Source organism: Bison bison, unplaced genomic scaffold (assembly GCF_000754665.1).
Source record: "Bison bison bison isolate TAMUID 2011002044 unplaced genomic scaffold, Bison_UMD1.0 scf7180017864461, whole genome shotgun sequence".
NCBI lineage: Eukaryota > Metazoa > Chordata > Mammalia > Artiodactyla > Bovidae > Bison > Bison bison.
This window is the reverse complement of record NW_011495023.1, coordinates 2556985-2574477: the sequence shown is the minus strand read 5'-3', so window position 1 is coordinate 2574477 and position 17493 is coordinate 2556985. Positions and strand designations below refer to the sequence as shown.

The 17493-nt window shown below is 40.0% G+C and overlaps 1 protein-coding gene across 1 annotated transcript in view; it reads left to right on the top strand.

Moving 5' to 3' along the window:
• Nucleotides 1-17493, top strand: part of LOC105003084 (uncharacterized protein C10orf68-like) — a 181499-nt gene that overhangs the window by 59364 nt on the left and 104642 nt on the right. The window contains exons 11-12 of the mRNA XM_010860053.1: nt 10951-11055; nt 16849-16959. Coding sequence (XP_010858355.1) covers nt 10951-11055; nt 16849-16959 — 216 coding nt within the window. The remainder of the gene's footprint in view (nt 1-10950; nt 11056-16848; nt 16960-17493) is intronic.

Below are 17493 nucleotides of genomic sequence, written 5' to 3'. Positions count from 1 at the left end.
TTTTTTGTCTCTCCTTTATTTTTTCTCATTTCTATTTTTTTACCCAGTGTTTGCATATTAGTTTTCCCCTTCCAGTTTTTTTACTTAATATTATTTCTAGAAATCCCTCCAAGTCATTATATAGAATTCAGTTTCATTCAGAGTATAGTACTACGTATAGCTGTTTGTAACCACAGTATTTACCATAATTTATATTATACCACAGTGTGTAATGTATACCTTAATTTAACTAATTCTCTCCCTTAATATTTTTATGGTTTTGAATATTTTGCACTTCTAAATACTGAGTTGACCAGAAAATCTATTCAGGTTTTTCCATAACATCTTACATAACGACCGGACTGAACTTTCTGGCAAACCCAATACATTGTACACGAATAACTGTGTACACATTCATTTGCATTTTTTATTCTATGAACATGTGTCAGCATAAGGTATAAATAACTTATAAAATCAAGAGACTTATATATATATATATATATCTGTGTGTGTATTATTATATAATGTCTAGAAATACTATTGAAACACCTTCTTTGAGGTATACTGATTAAAAATGTTCTCATAAAAACTGCAGTGAGGGATTACCTCATGCCGGTCAGAATGGCCATCATCAAAAAATCTACAAACAATAAATGCTAAAGAGGGTGTGGAAAAAGGGAACCATCTCGCACTGTTGGTGGGAATGTAAATTCATATAGCCACTGTGGAGAACAGTATCCTGCTGCTGCTGCTAAATCACTTCAGTTGTGTCCGACTCTGTGCGACCCCATAGACGGCAGCCCACCAGGCTCCCCCATCCCTGGGATTCTCCAGGCAAGAACACTGGAGTGGGTTGCCATTTCCTTCTCCAATGCATGAAAGTGAAAAGTGAAAGTGAAGTCACTCAGTTGTGTCTGACTCTTCACAACCCCCATGGACTGCAGCCTACCAGGCTCCTCCATCCTAGAATTTTCCAGGCAAGAGTACTGGAGTGGGGTGCCATTGCCTTCTCCGGTGGAAAATAGTATAGAGGTTCCTTAAATAACTAGGAATAGAGCTACCATATTACCCAGCAATCCCACTACTGGGCATATACCCTGAGGAAACCATAATTGAAAAAGACATATGTAACCCTAATGTTCATTGCAACACTATTTGTAATAGCTTCTTGCCTGGAGAATCCCCATGGGCAGAGGAGCCTGACGGGCTACAGTCCATAGTGTCACAAAGAGTCAGATACAACAGAACGACTAAGCACAGCATAGAACATGGTAGCCACCTAGATGTCCATTGATACATGAATGGATAAAAACGGTTGTGGTACATGTAGTGGTACATGTATACAGTGGCCATAAAACCAGACATGGAACAGTGGACTGGTTCACAATTGGGAAAGGAATATATCGAGGCTGTATATTGTCATCCTGCTTATTTAACTTATATGCAGAGTGCATCATGCAAAATGCCAGGCTGGATGACTGAAAGCTGGAATCAAGATTACTGGGAAAAGTATCAACAACCTCAGTTATGCAGATGATAAATGGCAGAAAGCGAAGAACTAAAGAGCCTCTTGATGAAAGTGAAAGAGGAGAGTGAAAAAGCTGGCTTAAAACTCAGCATTCAAAACACTAAGATCATGGCATCCAGTCCTGTCACTTCATGGGAAATAAATGGGGAAAAAGTGAAAACAGTGTCAGGTTCCATTTTCTTGGGCTCCAAAATCAATGCAGACAGTGACTGCAGCCACAAAATTAAAAGATGCTTGCTCCTTAGAAGAAAAGCTATGACAAACCTAGACTGTTTTAAAAAGCAGATATCACATTACCGCAAAGGTCCATATAGTCGAAGCTATGGTTTTTCCAGTAGTCATGTGCGTACAGATGTGAGAGTTGGGCCATAAAGAAGGCTGAGCACCAAAGAACCAATGTTTTCAGATTGTGGTGCTCAAGACTCTTGAGACTCAGTTAGACAGCAAGGGAGATCAACCCAGACAATCCTAAAGGAAATCAATCCTGAATATTCATTGGAATTACTGATGCTGAAGCTGAAGCTCCAGTACTTTGGCCACCTGATGGGAAGAGCTGACTCATTTGAAAAAACCCTGATGCTTAGAAAAATTGTAGGCAGGAGGAGGAGGAGACAACAGAGAATGAGATGGTTGGATGGCATCACTGACTCAATGGACATGAATTTGATCAACCTCTGGGAGATAGTGAAGGACAGGGAAGCCTGAATGCTGCAGTCCATGGGATTACAAAGAAATGGACAGGACTTAACAACTGAACAACAAAAACATGGAGGGATATGCTTATGAGAAATCATTTTATAGATTATAGGAACATTTGAAGAGTCAGTGACGAGATTTATGAGAGGCTTATTTTGGCCTTGTATTGACCAAGGAATTTGATAAAAATCCAAAAGTCAGCTAATTTGCCCCTAGTAGCTATAATTATGGAGAAGGCAATGGCACCCCACTCAAGTACTTTTGCCTGGAAAATCCCATGGACGGAGGAGCCTGATAGGCTGCGGTCCATGGGGGTCATGAAGAGTCAGACACGACTGAGCGACTTCACTTTCACTTTTCACTTTCACGCATTGGAGAAGGAAATGGCAACCCACTCCAGGGTTCTTGCTTGGAGAATCCCAGGGACGGCGGAGCCTAGTGGGCTGCCGTCTGTGGGGTCGCAGAGTCAGACACTACTGACGCGACTTAGCAGCAGCAGCAGTTATACTTAGTGTTACCAAAGAGTTTTATTTCCATCCTAAACATTGGGGCAAAATAGCTAGAAATTAAACAACAACTTTTAATTTTGATAGACAGACCGACCTTTGGTCAGCAGTACAATTGAATTGGTAGAATGGGTCTTTCAAGCCTGGTCCAGACTCATGGGTCAGCTGTCTGTTACTGTTATTTTCTTCTCCTAGCTTAGTGATGCTTGGCTTAGTTGAAGGCAGGTGCTAGGAACAGGGGTCAAAGTCCACTGAGGTGGAAGGCCTTTTCAAAATGAGAGATGTGAATCTATGAATTAATGTCTTTCAGTTTGTCTTCATATAGATTAGTTAATAATACTTGATAAGATTTTTTTCATTGTGTCTGTAAATAATCTTTTATTTGATGTCCTTTCTAATAAAATCTCTAGATTGTAATTCATTATCCTTTACATGGGCACTCGATATAAAAGTACTTAGTACTTTTTTTAAGTGTCTCAGTAAAACCCTGTCCATAATGTCATATATTTCCTTTGAACCATCATGGGTGCAAATTTCTGAAATTATTTTTCCCATTAAATCATTCTCTTAAAAGCCCAGTGTGTTAAAGAATGTACATGTTGCAGAAATGGCAGTTAGGCTTCATTAGATAGTGTTTGTTTTTGTTTGATCTAAACTGTATTTGTGTAGCTGGGTCAAAATTCCCTAGTTCTGTCGTTGTTATCTGTTTCTCTTCTTTAGTGGTTATCTCTTGAGCCTGTATAAAGAAATCTTTTATTTGGTTATCAAGGTTAATGGAGAGAAGTAGACATTTTCAAGCCTGGACAGGATTAATATTTAAAACTGCCTGTTTTGTTGCAGCATCAGCAAGCTGATTTCTTTTAGCTTCTGTAGTGTCAGATTTGGAATGAGTGCCCTATTGTTTCAATAATTGCTAACTGTTTTGGCACCTATATTACAAAACATTTTTAAAGTTCTCCTGAGGAGGTTAAAAAGCTCATTGTTTTAATAGCATTCCAAAATTATGTGCCATTTCAAAAGTATAGTGACTGTCACATAAATATTTGTTATCCTGGTCTTTAGCTAGTTTACAAGCTAGAGTTAAGAGTTTTAATTTGGCTTGTTATGTTGCCTTTGTTTCTGATAAATAAAAGTTTTTAATTATGTCCGCTGTGGACATTATTGCATATCCAGCTCAGTAAGGTCCCTGTTTATCCTTTAAGTAGGACCCATCTGTAAATTAAATTAGATCAGCCTTATCAGTAAGGAGCTTACCTTATCAATAAGCATCTCAAAGATGGAGAAGCTCCATACAGTCAGCAAAAACAAGACCGGGAGCTGACTGTGGCCAGGATCATGAACTCCTTATTGTCAAATTAAGACTTAAATTTAAGAAAGTGGGGAAAACCACTAGACCATTCAGATATGACCTAAATCAAATCCCTTATGACTATACAATGGAAGTGAGAAGTAGATTTAAGGGACTAGATCTGATAGAGTGCCTGATGAACTATGGACAGAGGTTTGTGACACTGTACAGGAGACAGGGATCAAGACCATCCCCAAGAAAAAGAAATGCAAAAAAGCAAAATGGCTGTCTGAAAAGGCCTTATAAATAGCTGTGAAAAGAAGAGAGGCAAAAAGCAAAGGAGAAAAGGAAAGATATACCCATTTGAATGCAGAGTTCCAAAGAATAGCAAGGAGAGGTAAGAAAGCCTTCCTCAGTGATCAGTGCAAAGAAATAAAGGAAAACACCAGAATGGGAAAGACTAGAGATCTCTTCAAGAAAATCAGAGATAACAAGGAAACATTTCATGCAAAGATGGGCTCGATAAAGGACAGAAATGCTATGGACATAACAGAAGCAGAAGATATTAAGAAGTGGCAAGAATACACAGAAGAACTGTACAAAAAAGATCTTCACGACCCAGATAATTACAAAGGTGTAATTACTCACACTCACCTAGAGCTGGACATCCTGGAATGTGAAGTCAGGTGAGCCTTAGGAAGCATCACTACGAACAAAGCTAGTGGAGGTGATGGAATTCCAGTTGAGCTATTTCAAATCCTAAAAGACGATGCTGTGAAAGTGCTGCACTCAATATGCCAGCAAATTTGGAAAACTCAGCAGTGGCCACAGGACTGGAAAAGGTCAGTTTTCATTCCAATCCCAAAGAAAGGCAATGCCAAAGAATGCTCAAACTACCGCAAAATTGCACTTTGTTTGAATTTGCTTTCTGTCTAACATAATTTCTATAGTCTAAAATAAATACAAAATAAGTAGCATGTCATTTCCAAAAAAGCATAAAGTGAGAAATGCATATTAAAATGATATATAACATAGCCACATTTATTTAAGAATGTATTCCAGTATCAAATGGCAAAGTTCAACTTAAAACTTCAATTATTTTTGCACCAACCTAATATTAACAGAAAATATTAAGAAAACTCAGAAAAAGAGCAACTAGTGTTTGAAATATAGGAATATTAATAACAATAAAATACTTTCCACACACTCTCTTTTAGACTCTTATCATAGTTTTCATAGCAGATCACACATTATAGTTATCTAATGATAACTGCATAAACTGGGAGAAACTGCCATAGTTCACATGTATAAATTTGCCATGTAGGGATTTCCCAGTAGATTTTTTTTTTATCTAGTGGGCTGAATTCTTTATGTAGCTCAGGGTGAAGTACCAGATGGAAATGGTATGCCTGTACTTCAAGGCTCAGTGTCAAAATCAGAGACTCAAGTGAAGAAACCAAGCTTTCACAAAGGGGAAAGGCTTAGTAGTAAGTGCAAAAGCTGCAAAAAGCTTTATATTGCTTTAATTAAACTCATTAGAAGATGTTTTTATTTTGGTTCATATTATACATTTTGAGCATAAATTTTATAGAAATTCTATACTTTCACTAAGGTATGAATACCATGAGATAATTAGAGGAAAAAAAGCAAGTATATTGATGCCTTTGTTGGAATTTCTGTCCTTAATATTATTTTGTGACTAGAAGATGAATGCCTCAAGGACAAGAGCAGGTGAATAATTGTCTCTCCACAGTTGTGAGCCTTTCAGCCAACTCCAGGTAGTTATGGGAACAGAAGCCCAGTGGATTTCTAAACATGTGGCGGGGGTCTTTTGCCATAAATTCCAGTGGAAAGGGATGTTTCTGATATAAGAGGCATGTTGGAGGACTTTTAGGGTACCCTCTTTGTTGTATCCTCACTGAAATGAAACAGCCTTTTTGGTAACATCATTGATCAATTTCATCAAAGACTGCTCCTAGGTAACTTCTAGTGCAAGTGGTTGCAGAGTCCCACTAACTGCTGGGCTTCTTTTCATTTGTTGGAACTGAATAGCCCAAGGTTATGGTATGCCTCTTGGAGATCACACTCAGGAGTTTCAATAGGGTACCAGGTACATAAGTGTGTGTACTAATGGCCCAGCCAAGAGCCACTGGTGGGTCCACAGGGCATCTAGTGCTTGTTGTATGTGTCCTTGTCTGGGTCCACTTGAGTGAAAACTATTCCTCCCTGTAAGAGCAAGGTCACTTAGAAATCGTGACCTGTGCACTGATTACAGATACTGGAGCTGTTTGGTGGCCATGTGCAGGACAGTAGTAAGATATCGCAAGTCCTTCTATATAAGCTTAAACTGACTGGGATCACTTGTATGCAGATGAATGCATACAAAGTACATACAAAGTGTATTGGATTTATCAGGTTTGGGACTTCGAGTACCTTTACTTTGGAGAATCACCTGTATGTCAGTTACAGTGGCAGGGTACCATCAAGGCTCAGGGCTGTACTATAGCATTGACCTACCAGAATTGGTAACATGTGTATGAGGCTGTGTGCAATGATCAAGTTTGTTATTCCGATGAGAAAAGTCTCATAGGGACATTTCTATTCATTAAGCTTAGCAATGAGAACAGTTAAATCTTTTCTTCCCATGAATTTGTTGGATAAGACATAGGAGACACTGTTTAGTCTGGAGGTTCTCAGTCTTATCTGTGCCCCCGAAAACTGCCCCTAAATGCAGCAGGTCCCATCAGGGCTTAGGCTGAATGTAAGTGCAGGTTCACTCACATAAGAACTACATCTGTGTCAACAAACATTCAGTAGTGGAAGCCATGCAAATGGAGTTCTGTGGTTGCCTGACAGGATACACTCAAAGGTAGGCTTTGATCTAGGGTGTCCTTAGTAATGGCCTCCAATGAACAACCAGAGAGAGTTGTCTTTTTCCCTCAGTATCTGGTGTTGGAGGTCATGGTCACCTCTGCACCAGTCACCAAATGACTCTAGAAATACAATATCCCTGCTCCCTACTTTGAGTTCTGACTTTGGCACACATGCTCAGATAACCACTGATGATGTTGGAATATTGACCTAATCCCTAATGTTGCTTATGATTTAAAGCTGGGAGGTTTGAATAAAAATAACGGAGGCTTCTCTGACTCATGTCAGTGTCACTTGGAGCAGAGGGAGGAGCATTTGTGTCAATATTAGTTACAGGTGCCATCGCAATTTGGACTTTAGTGAGGAAGTGTGCTGGGACTCATTGACCACTACTTGACTAGGAGCTCTTTGGTAAAATGCCTGTTAATATTCTCCTTGAGGCCCCACTGGTTAGGAACTAGACCTAGAGATTTCTTTGGGAAAATTTTTAACTAGATCATCTAGGGGTGGGTGTCCATTAGCATTTTTAGGTCTGTTCAATGGTCAATTAGTACTGTTTTGTTGGTAGTTACTTTTCCCATGTCTTGAAATTTGTCAGTCATTGTGCCGTGAACCAACAGACATCACCTTATAAGTAAGTTTAACTGAGCTCAAAAACCAGTGAAGTTGGCCTGAAGGAAAGTAAATAGAAATATGAGTCTTATCAGAAATATTTTTAATGTCCTCACTCCACCTGTGACTTTAGAGACCACCAGTGTGGCTCATGGAGCCTTTAAGAAAACCTCTGCAAGTGATGATCCAAGTGTGTTTTTCAAGGCAAGGGGAATTCCAGTGTAAGGGCTCTTCTGTTGGAGCCAAACATGCACTCAGCCAAGGAGGGGAAAAGGTCCTAGGTGCTCATGTCTCTGATCCCTCTTTTCCTCTACCTCATTGGGCAATAAGGGACTGGCACATCATACAGTTCATTGTACAGTGAGAGGCCCTACAGTGTACGGTCTCCCTCATCTAGTTTAATAAAATGACTTCCTTTTCATGCAGGCAGACTACCTTAGTCACTGATGTTTCTCTAAGTTGCTAGGCAGAGCAATCCTCAGGACCTTGTATGTTTTTAATTAAAGTATGAATCTCAACAACTCACTGCCCATAGACTGTTAGTTCCAGGACATGCTAAAGCTGACAGTGGTTCCAGGGTGCCATTCAGCATGCAGGGCCTCCAAAGACTCTGGACCCATTAGTAGCTGTAAAGTTGCTTCTCTAATTTTCTCAAAGCCTATGTGTCATTGAGCATCTTGGTAGGTGAATCAGAGGCTAAGGGAATAGACAGTTGTTCTACTTTAGAACTGAAAAGTTATGCAAATAATCCAGGCACAGATGATGGATTAAGATGAGGCATACAGTGGAATATTACTCAGTCATGAAAAGCGTGAAATACTGCTATTTGCAGCAACATGTGCAGACCCAGAGAGTATTATATAGAGAGACAAGTCAACAGAGACAGGCAAATACTGTATGATACCACTTATATTTAGATTCTAAAAAACAAATGTGTATACAAAATAGGAACAGACTCACATATATAGAACACAAACTTGTGGTTATCAGAAGGGAGATGAAGGATGGGAAGCACCATCAGGGGTTTAGGATGAACAGATACAAACTACTGTGTATAAAATAGGTAAGCAACAACAATATACTATATAGCACAGGGAATTATATTCATTATCTTGTAATATAGTCTGCAAAAATAGTGAATCACTATGCTGTACACCTGAAACTAACACAATATTTTAAGCCAATTCAATTTGATGAAAACGTTGGAAATAACACAGTAGCACTTTCCACATCCCTGTGGCATCAACTTTAGTAGAGTCATTTCCCTGCTAGCAGAGTGCCTTGTGGGTCTCTGGTAGCTCCCTTGCCACCATGTCCTGCATGCTGGTTGGTACTTCCCAAAGTGTTCCCTCCACACAAGCACTGGGCTTCCTTGACCACAGTGCTCCTTGTGCTAACTTGGTAATCAGAGAAAAGAAATGCTAGTTTCTGAATAGGCCTATTAGCATAGCAACTGAACCCAAGGTTACAATGAACCATTTATTATTCACTTACCCTCAGGGTGTAGGCTGTAGATCAGACAGGGAAGATCACCAGCTCCATTGTGTTCCCTTTCACACCATGGAAGAGCCCCTGCCAAGGGGCAGACCACATCAGTGCAGACTGAGGTGAGGGGTGGCCTCCCAGCTGAAGGAACCCCAAACAAAAGGCTCTTTCCATTTTACGGATCCCAGGGCCCCAGTAGCTAGGGTTCTAAAGAGCATCAGCATGATTACTCATTTGCTCCATCCTGTAATGCTTCACACATGGTTTCAAAATACTTTGCACATACTGTTAGGACAACAGCCAAGTTTGAAAATGATCTCATGACTTGACTGTCATTGACTTTCCCCTACCCACCCCACTTCCATATCCAACTGTGAGGGTTTGTATTAAATACCATACCAATGAATTACTGCTTTTATTTTGCTTTCAGCAGATTCATATCATTTACTTTTTCTTTCTACTCCATCTTCTTACCCTTATGGCTTAATTATACTTTGAAATATATAGGGCATGAATCTACTTCCAAAAGTTAAAAAATTGTACAAAGAGATATTTTTACAGGCTTATCCTTCTTTTTTCAATCTTCCTTCTCATCTTGTACCCAACCAAGTACATTGATTTATGATACTTTTCCTGGGTTTGACCTATTTATTTATCTTTCCTTGTTTTTTCTCATTTCTTTTTCTTCCTTACCCAAAGTTTACATGCTAGATTTTCCCTTTTTAGTTTTTTTTTTTTTTAACTTAACTTTATTCCTAGAAATCCCTTATAGAAATCCCTGTAAGTCAGTATATAGAGATTAATTTCATTCAGATTATAGGTCTAGGTACAGCTGTTTGTCCCACAGTGTTTACCATAATTTATATTATAAATCAGTGGGTAATATATACCTTAGTTTATTTAACTGAATTTTTATCCTTAGAATTTATATGGTTTAGGATATTGTACATTTACAAACTTGTTGTAATGAGGAACCATGGACATATTCATTTGTATTTTTCGTTAAATAAGCCTGTACTGGCCTATAGTATAAATAAACTAGGAAAACTTGAGACCTTATATATATATGTGTGTGTGTGTGTGTGTGTGTGTGTATGTGCATATCTAAACACAGACACATGTATATAAAATGTCCAGAAATATTACTGAAACAGCTTCTTTATGGTATACCAGTTAAAAATGTTCTCATAATGTTTATTTCACATCTGACATTATGGTTCAGTTCAGTTCAGTCACTCAGTCATGTCCGACTCTTTGCGACCCCATAAATCACAGCACGCCAGGCCTCCCTGTCCATCACCAACTCCCGAGTTCACCCAAACTCATGTGCGTCGAGTCAGTGATGCCATCCAGCCATCTCATCCTCTGTTGTCCCTTTCTCCTCCTGCCCCAATCCCTCCCAGCATCAGGGTCTTTTCCAATGAGTCAACTCTTCACATGAGGTGGCCCAAGTATTGGAGTTTCAGCCTCAGCATCAGTCCTTCCAATGAAAACCCGGGACTGGTCTCCTTTAGAATGGACTGGTTGGATCTCCTTGTGGTCCAAGGAACTCACAAGAGTCTTCTCTAGCACCACAGTTCAAAAGCATCAATTCTTTGGTGCTCAGCTTTCTTCACAGTCCAACTCTCACATCCATACATGACTACTGGAAAAACCATAGCCTTGACTAGATGGACCTTTGTTGACAATGTCTCTGCTTTTGAATATGCTATCTAGGTTGGTCATAACTTTCCTTCCAAGGAGTAAGCGTCTTTTAATTTCATGGCTGCAATCTGCAGTGATTTTGGAGCACAAAAAAATAAAGTCTGACACTGTTTCCCCATCTATTTCCCATGAAGGGATGGGACCCATTATGGTAATTTACTTATAAAAACTTTGTCAAAATATGAGAAAATATGCTGTATATTGTTACAAATTTGAAATCTAGAGAATTCTTAGTAGATCTGTTTTTCTATAAAGGAACTCAGTATATTTCTTTTATGTAGCTTATGATGATGCTCCAGACAAAACTCCTGTGCTTCAGCATCAAGAATCAGTGCCAAAACTTCCAATACAGGAACAGAAAACTTCCAAAGGAGGAGAACACATCAGTAAGTGTAACACTTACTATTATTGCTTTTTTAGTCCCTAAGTCATATCCGGCTTTTTTGTGAACCCATGGACTATAGCCCACCAGGCTCCTCTGTCCATGGGATTTCCTAGGCAAGAATACTAGAGTGGGTTGCCATTTTCTTCTCCAGGGGATCTTCCCAACCCAGTGATTGAATCTGTGTCTCCTGCATTGGCAAGTGGATTCTTTACTGCTGAGCCACCTGGGAAGCCCATAAAATTATAGATGCCTTTAAATTAAAAAAAAAAAAAGTCTCATCATATCTTTTTTCTTTAGTTCAGGAATATATGTTTGAACGTTTAATTTATAGTAATTTTACACTTTGATCTAACTCTGAATAGTATAAAACAACTACAGAGGAAGAACCATTTAGCATTTGATTGGAATTTCTTCTGAATAGACTATTTCATGGAGAGACTTCTGCATTCAGTGTTCACCAAGGCCCAAAACTCGTATGCAGTCTTTGAAAGGGTGTCTGCTTTCAGCCAGCAAATACAAGATTAGGGATCTGAGAGCCAGGTGGGCACCTCTGATGTGTGGCCATGTTCTTTTGCCACAGACTCTAATAGGCATCAGAAAGGTTACTGAGACCTGTAACTTAAAAGGCTGTGGATTTGATGAAAGGAAAAGTGTTGCCTGTGTAGGCATTTGCAGGGCCTCCAGGGCATTCTGTTGTCAGGCCCCACTCAGCATGCAGGTCTTTTTGGTAACCTGGTCTCTGGGTGCTGTCATTAAGGTGACCCTGTAGGGGGATGTGTGAGTACCAGTGTCTGCTACCATATGTGAATCCCACCAGTCATTGGGCATCCTTTGTATTGTTGGGACCAAGAGTCTGAGCATGACTAAAACTTGGCAGTTATTGCCTCCTGAGAGAGACCTACTCTCCTTTCCCAGTTTATTCCCAGGAATTTCCCATGAGTCATAGGTCTTTATCCCTTGTCCATGATAATGTCCTAGACATAGTGCCACATGTGGGTCAAAATGGCATCCAGTTCTGGTTGGGTAGTACCCTTGCCTGTACCATGTAGGAGACATTGATTATATGTGGAGGTTGGTGCTCCATCTGGGAGTTGGACTTTCCTGCTCAACCTTCTGGAAGGACATTTGTTCAGTCTCTTAGTTGTGTCTGACTCTTTGCAACCCCATGAACTGCAGCATGCCAGGCTTCCCTGTCCTTCACTATCCCCCAGAGTTTGCTGAAACTCATGTCCATTGTGGAGAAGACAATGGCACCCCACTCCAGTACTCTTGCCTGGAAAATCCCATGGATGGAGGAGCCTGGTAGGGTACAGTCCATGGGGTCGCAAAGAGTCAGACACGGCTGAGCAACTTCACTTTCACTTTCATGCACTGGAGAAGGAAACAGCAACCCACTCCAGCATTCTTGCTTGGAGAATCCCAGGGACAGGGGAGCCTAGTGGGCTGCCGTCTATGGGGTCGCAGAAAGTCGGACACAACTGACGCAACTTAGCAGCAGCAGCATGACCATTGAGTCAGTAATGTCATCCAACCAACACATAAAACACATTTTTAGATATCCCCTTCTTCCCCTGCCACAATCTTCCCCAGCATCAGGGTGTTTTCCAATGAGTCAGCTCTTCACATCAGGTAGCCAGAGTAGTGGAACTTCAGCTTAAGCATCAGTCCTTGCAATGATATTCAGGGTTGATTTCCTTTAGGATTGACTGGTTTGATCTCCTTGTTGTCCAAGGGACTCTTAAGAGTCTTCTCCAGCACCATATTTCAAAAGCATCATTTCTTTTTAGTTCAGCCTTCATTATGGTCCAAATTCTCACATCCATCCATGACTAGTGGAAAAACCATAGCTTTGACTAGATGGTCCCATAATTTCATCACTCCACTAGCCATAATGCTTCCTAAAGCCCACTTGACTTCACATTTCAAGATGTCTGACTCTAGGTAAGTGACTAACAATTGTGCTTATTTGGGTCATTGAGACTTTTTTATACATTTCTGTGTATTCTTGCCACCTCTTCTTAATCTCTTCTGCTTCTGTTAGGTCCTTGCCATTTCTGTCCTTTATTGTGCCCATGTTTGCATGAGATGTTCCCCTGATATCTCCAATTTTCTTGAGGAGATCTCTAGTCTTTCCTATTCTATCGTTTTCCTCTATTTCTTGGCATTGTTTGTTTAAGAATTTTTTCTTATCTCTCCTTGCTATTCTCTGGAATTCTGCATTCTTTTGAATATATCTTTCCCTTTCTCCTTTGCCTTTTATATCTCTTTTTTTCTCAACTCTTTATAATTCCTCCTCAGACAACCATTTTGCCTTCTTGATTTCTTTTTCTTTTTGGATAATTTTGGTCACCGCCTCCTGTACAATGTTACGAATCTCTGTCCATAGTTCTTCAGGCAGTCTTTCTATCAGATCTAATCCCTTACATCTATTATTCACTTCTACTGTATAATCATAAGGGATTTGATTTAGATCATATCTGAATGGCCTAGTGGTTTTCCCTCCTTTCTTCAATTTAAGTCTGAATTTTGCAATAAGGACTTCATGATCTGAGCCACAGTTAGTCAGCTCCGGGTCTTGTTTTTGCTGACTGTATAGAGCCTCTCCATCTTTGGCTGCAGAGAATATAATCAGTCTGATTTTGGTATTGACCATCTAGAGAAATCCATATGTAGAATCGTCTCCTGTGTTGTTGGAAGAGGGTGTTTACTATGACCAGTGGGTTCTCTTAGCAGAACTCTGATAGCCTTTGCCCTGCTTCATTTTGTACTCCAAGGTCAAACTTGGCTGTTACTCCAGATTTCTCTTGACTTCCTTCTTTTTCATTCCAATTCCCTATGATGAAAAGGACTTTTTTTTTTTTTTTTTTTGGTGTTAGCTTAAAAGGTCTTGTAGGTCTTCATAGAACTGTTCAGCATTTCAGCATTAGGGTTTGGGGACATAGTCTTGGTTTACTGTGATGTTGAATGGTTTGCCTTGGAAACAAATCAAGATCATTCTGTCGTTTTTGAGATTGTACCTAAGTACTGCATTTCAGACAATAACATTAAAGGTGTAGTAAAACCTGTTACAGAAAAGCCAAAGTGAACCTGATCATCTTGTAGACAGGGATGCTGTAAAGGGCATTTGTAATATGAATTGCTTCATACCTATTTCCTTCAGCTGGGTCAAGAGCCTCTAGGGCAGTTACAGTGTCATTACATCAGGCCAGTGTCCTGATCTGTACCACAGCATTAAGCTGCCTATAGTTAAGTCTGTAGGCAGGTAAGGCCATATGCACAGATTGTCTTAGCTGTTGAATGGAGAAGGAATCTCACAGAGATGTTTGGTTCACTCAAACAGGGCAGGCATTACTTTTTCTCTTATTAGTAGTTGTTTCTGGAGACAAGTCTGTAGGCACTGGTAGTCTGGTAGGTTTACAGTCTTCCATGTGCCCCACTGAAATGATTCTGAGTACAGCAGTGCTCATCACGGCTTGGGGCTGATGTGAATTGGAGTTCACACAGAAAATATATCTGCACTAATTATGTATTCAGTTGTGGGGGCTATGAAATAGAGGTTTATAATGCCTAAAGGCACCTGCAGAATGGTCAGGTTTAATTAAGGGTCAAAAAGCATTACTTTTCATCATGGCATCCTCTCATCATGGTATCAGAGTTGTGGAGATAATAGTTATTGGTAAAGTAGAAGCCAAATGGCCCAATAGATGGGCTCCCCTCTTTGCCACTTTGAATTCTGAGTTGGCTTATATCATCAGATGCTGCTGGGGACAAAAGGATGTTAGTCTAATCCCTCGTCTTATTTATTTTGAAAAGCCAAGTGTTCTAGGTAAAAATAGAGTTGTCAGATTCATCTTAAGGTCACTGTGGGTAGCAGGGGACTAGCTGGTCATCAGTAATAAATGTCATCAATGTTTTGAGTCTCAAAGGGCTGTGTTGGCCTCCATGGTTCACTTTATGGCACAAGATGAGTGGTAGAGAGTCCATCCATCCCTTCCTTGAGCCTCCATTGCTGGGTAACTAGATAGCGTTTCCAGTGGCAGGGAGCTCACCATGCATGGACAGTTTTCAGAAAATAAATGTCAGCCAGAGGAATAAGGAAATTGTCTCAGGTGTTTGTGTCTTTTTTCCGCATCCCCTCCCTTGTCCTCCTTGGACACAGTGGCCCCTGTCAGGGAACTCAGAACCAGGGGTTCTGTTGAGACACAGCCAACAAGGTGTCAGTGTCCTGCACTAAATTAAGAAGAGTAGCTCCTCCATGGTGGAGTCTGTATAGTCTCCTCTGGTTGCTGGTCAAGTGAAACTGAGAAACCTGAATTCTCTTTCATTAGACATGAGTGTCAGAAATTCACCACATCTTGGAGTATCCATCAGTGTCATAGATAGGCTGAGAGTAAATAGTAGTCACTAGGTATGGCTTAGCCAGCCATGTCTGCAGTGACTTTTATGAGCTACTGGCACAGTGGTAAAGAATCCACCTCCCAACACAGGAAACTCAGGAGACATGCATTGCATCCATGGGTCAGGAAGATCCTTTGTAGTAGGAAATGGCAACCCACTCCATTAACCTTGCTTAGAAAATTCCATGGACAGAAAAGCCTAGCAGTCCATGGAGTTGCAAAGAATCAGATGCAACTAAGCACACATATGCGTATGTTGTTTTTGGTTTATATTTCCTGTATTTATTTTTTTTATAATTTTATTTTTGGATGTTTTGGGTGTTCACTGCTGTGGGGGCTCTTCTCTAGTTGTGACGAGCGGGGGCTACCCTCTAGTTGTAGTGTGAGGCCTTCTCGCTGTGGTGGCTTCTCTTGTTGAGGAGCATAGGCTGTAGGGCACACAGATTTCAGTAGTTGCGGCACATGGGCTCTAGAACACAGGCTTAATAGTTGTAGCACATGGGCTTGGTTGCTCCGAGGCATGTGGGATCCTCCCAGATTAGGGATCGAACCACATCTCCTACACCCACAGGCAGATTCTTTACCACTGAGCCACCAGGGAAGCCCCCTCCTTTATTTCCTTTTTTATAGATTAGCATCTTTTGTCATTTTTTAAAATTCCCTTTCATTTTTTTCTTAAAAGATGGCACACTAGGTATTCTCTCTTTAAGGTTTTTTTTTTGGTCCATTAAAAGTTAATTCCTAGAAATGCTTCCAAGTCAGTTTGTTGGGATCTTCATTCCTTTTATACCTGTTTGTCCAGGTATTTGTACAACTGTGTGCCACTTTATAGCCCATAGTCTGTATTTTCATAGTTTACATTTGTTACTTTAGCTACCAGTCTCCTATGCTTGCATGTTTAAGTGATTTTGAGTTTTTTGTAATTATAAATATGCTGCTATGCATTACCTTACACATATGTATTTTCTTTGTTTGATCTATCAATATATATTAGGCAAAAACAATAAGAAATATCCGAAGATGAGAGTCTACTATAAAACATATTTGAAGTCTAGAAATATTAATGATGTGGTAAAATACCTTCCTTACGTTCATTAAGACTCTTCATAGTTTTCACATAAGGTCTCACATTATAGTGATGTTCTTGTACCTTCATGACAACCCGCTCCATTGCTCTTGCCTAGAGAATCCCAGGGACGGAGTAGCCTGGTGGGCTGCCATCTATGGGGTCGCACAGAGTCGGACACAACTGAAGTTACTTAGCAGCAGTAGCAGCAGCAGCTGCTGTTCACTCTTATAACAGCAGCTGCTGTTATAAATTTGAAATCTAGGGATTTCTCAATAGATCTCTTTTTTTTTTTTTTAATTTAGTGGGCTTAATTCTTCTCTCTGTACAGCTCAGGATGAAGTACTAGATGGAAATCCTATGTTGGAGCATCAAGACTCCAGGTCAAAATCAGAGATTCACGTGAAGATACCAAGTTTTCACAAAGGGGAAACACTTACTAGTAAGTATAGTTAGATAGCATCACCGACTCAATGGGCAGGAGTTTAAACAAACTCTGGGTAATATTGGAGAACAGAGGACCCTGGTGTGCTGCAGTCCATGGGGTTGCTAAGAGTTGGACACGACTTAGGAACTGAAGAACAATGAAAACTACAGAAAAGTTTTAATTATTATAAATTAAGCTCATTAGAAGATGTTTTTATTTGGTTTCATGATTATATATCTTTGAGGTATATTTTATAGAAATAATACACTTTGACCAACAGTGAATACCATAAGCTACTTAGAGAAAAAAGCAGAAATATTGATACCTTGGGTTGAAAATTCTATTCTTTTTTTTTTTTTAAACTTTACATAATTGTATTAGTTTTGCCAAATATCAAAATGAATCTGCCACAGGTATACATGTGTTCCCCATCCTGAACCTTCTTCCCTCCTCCTTCCCCATACCATCCCTCTGGGTCGTCCCAGTGCACTAGCCCCAAGTATCCAGTATCGTGTATCGAACCTGGATTGGCATCTCGTTTCATACGTG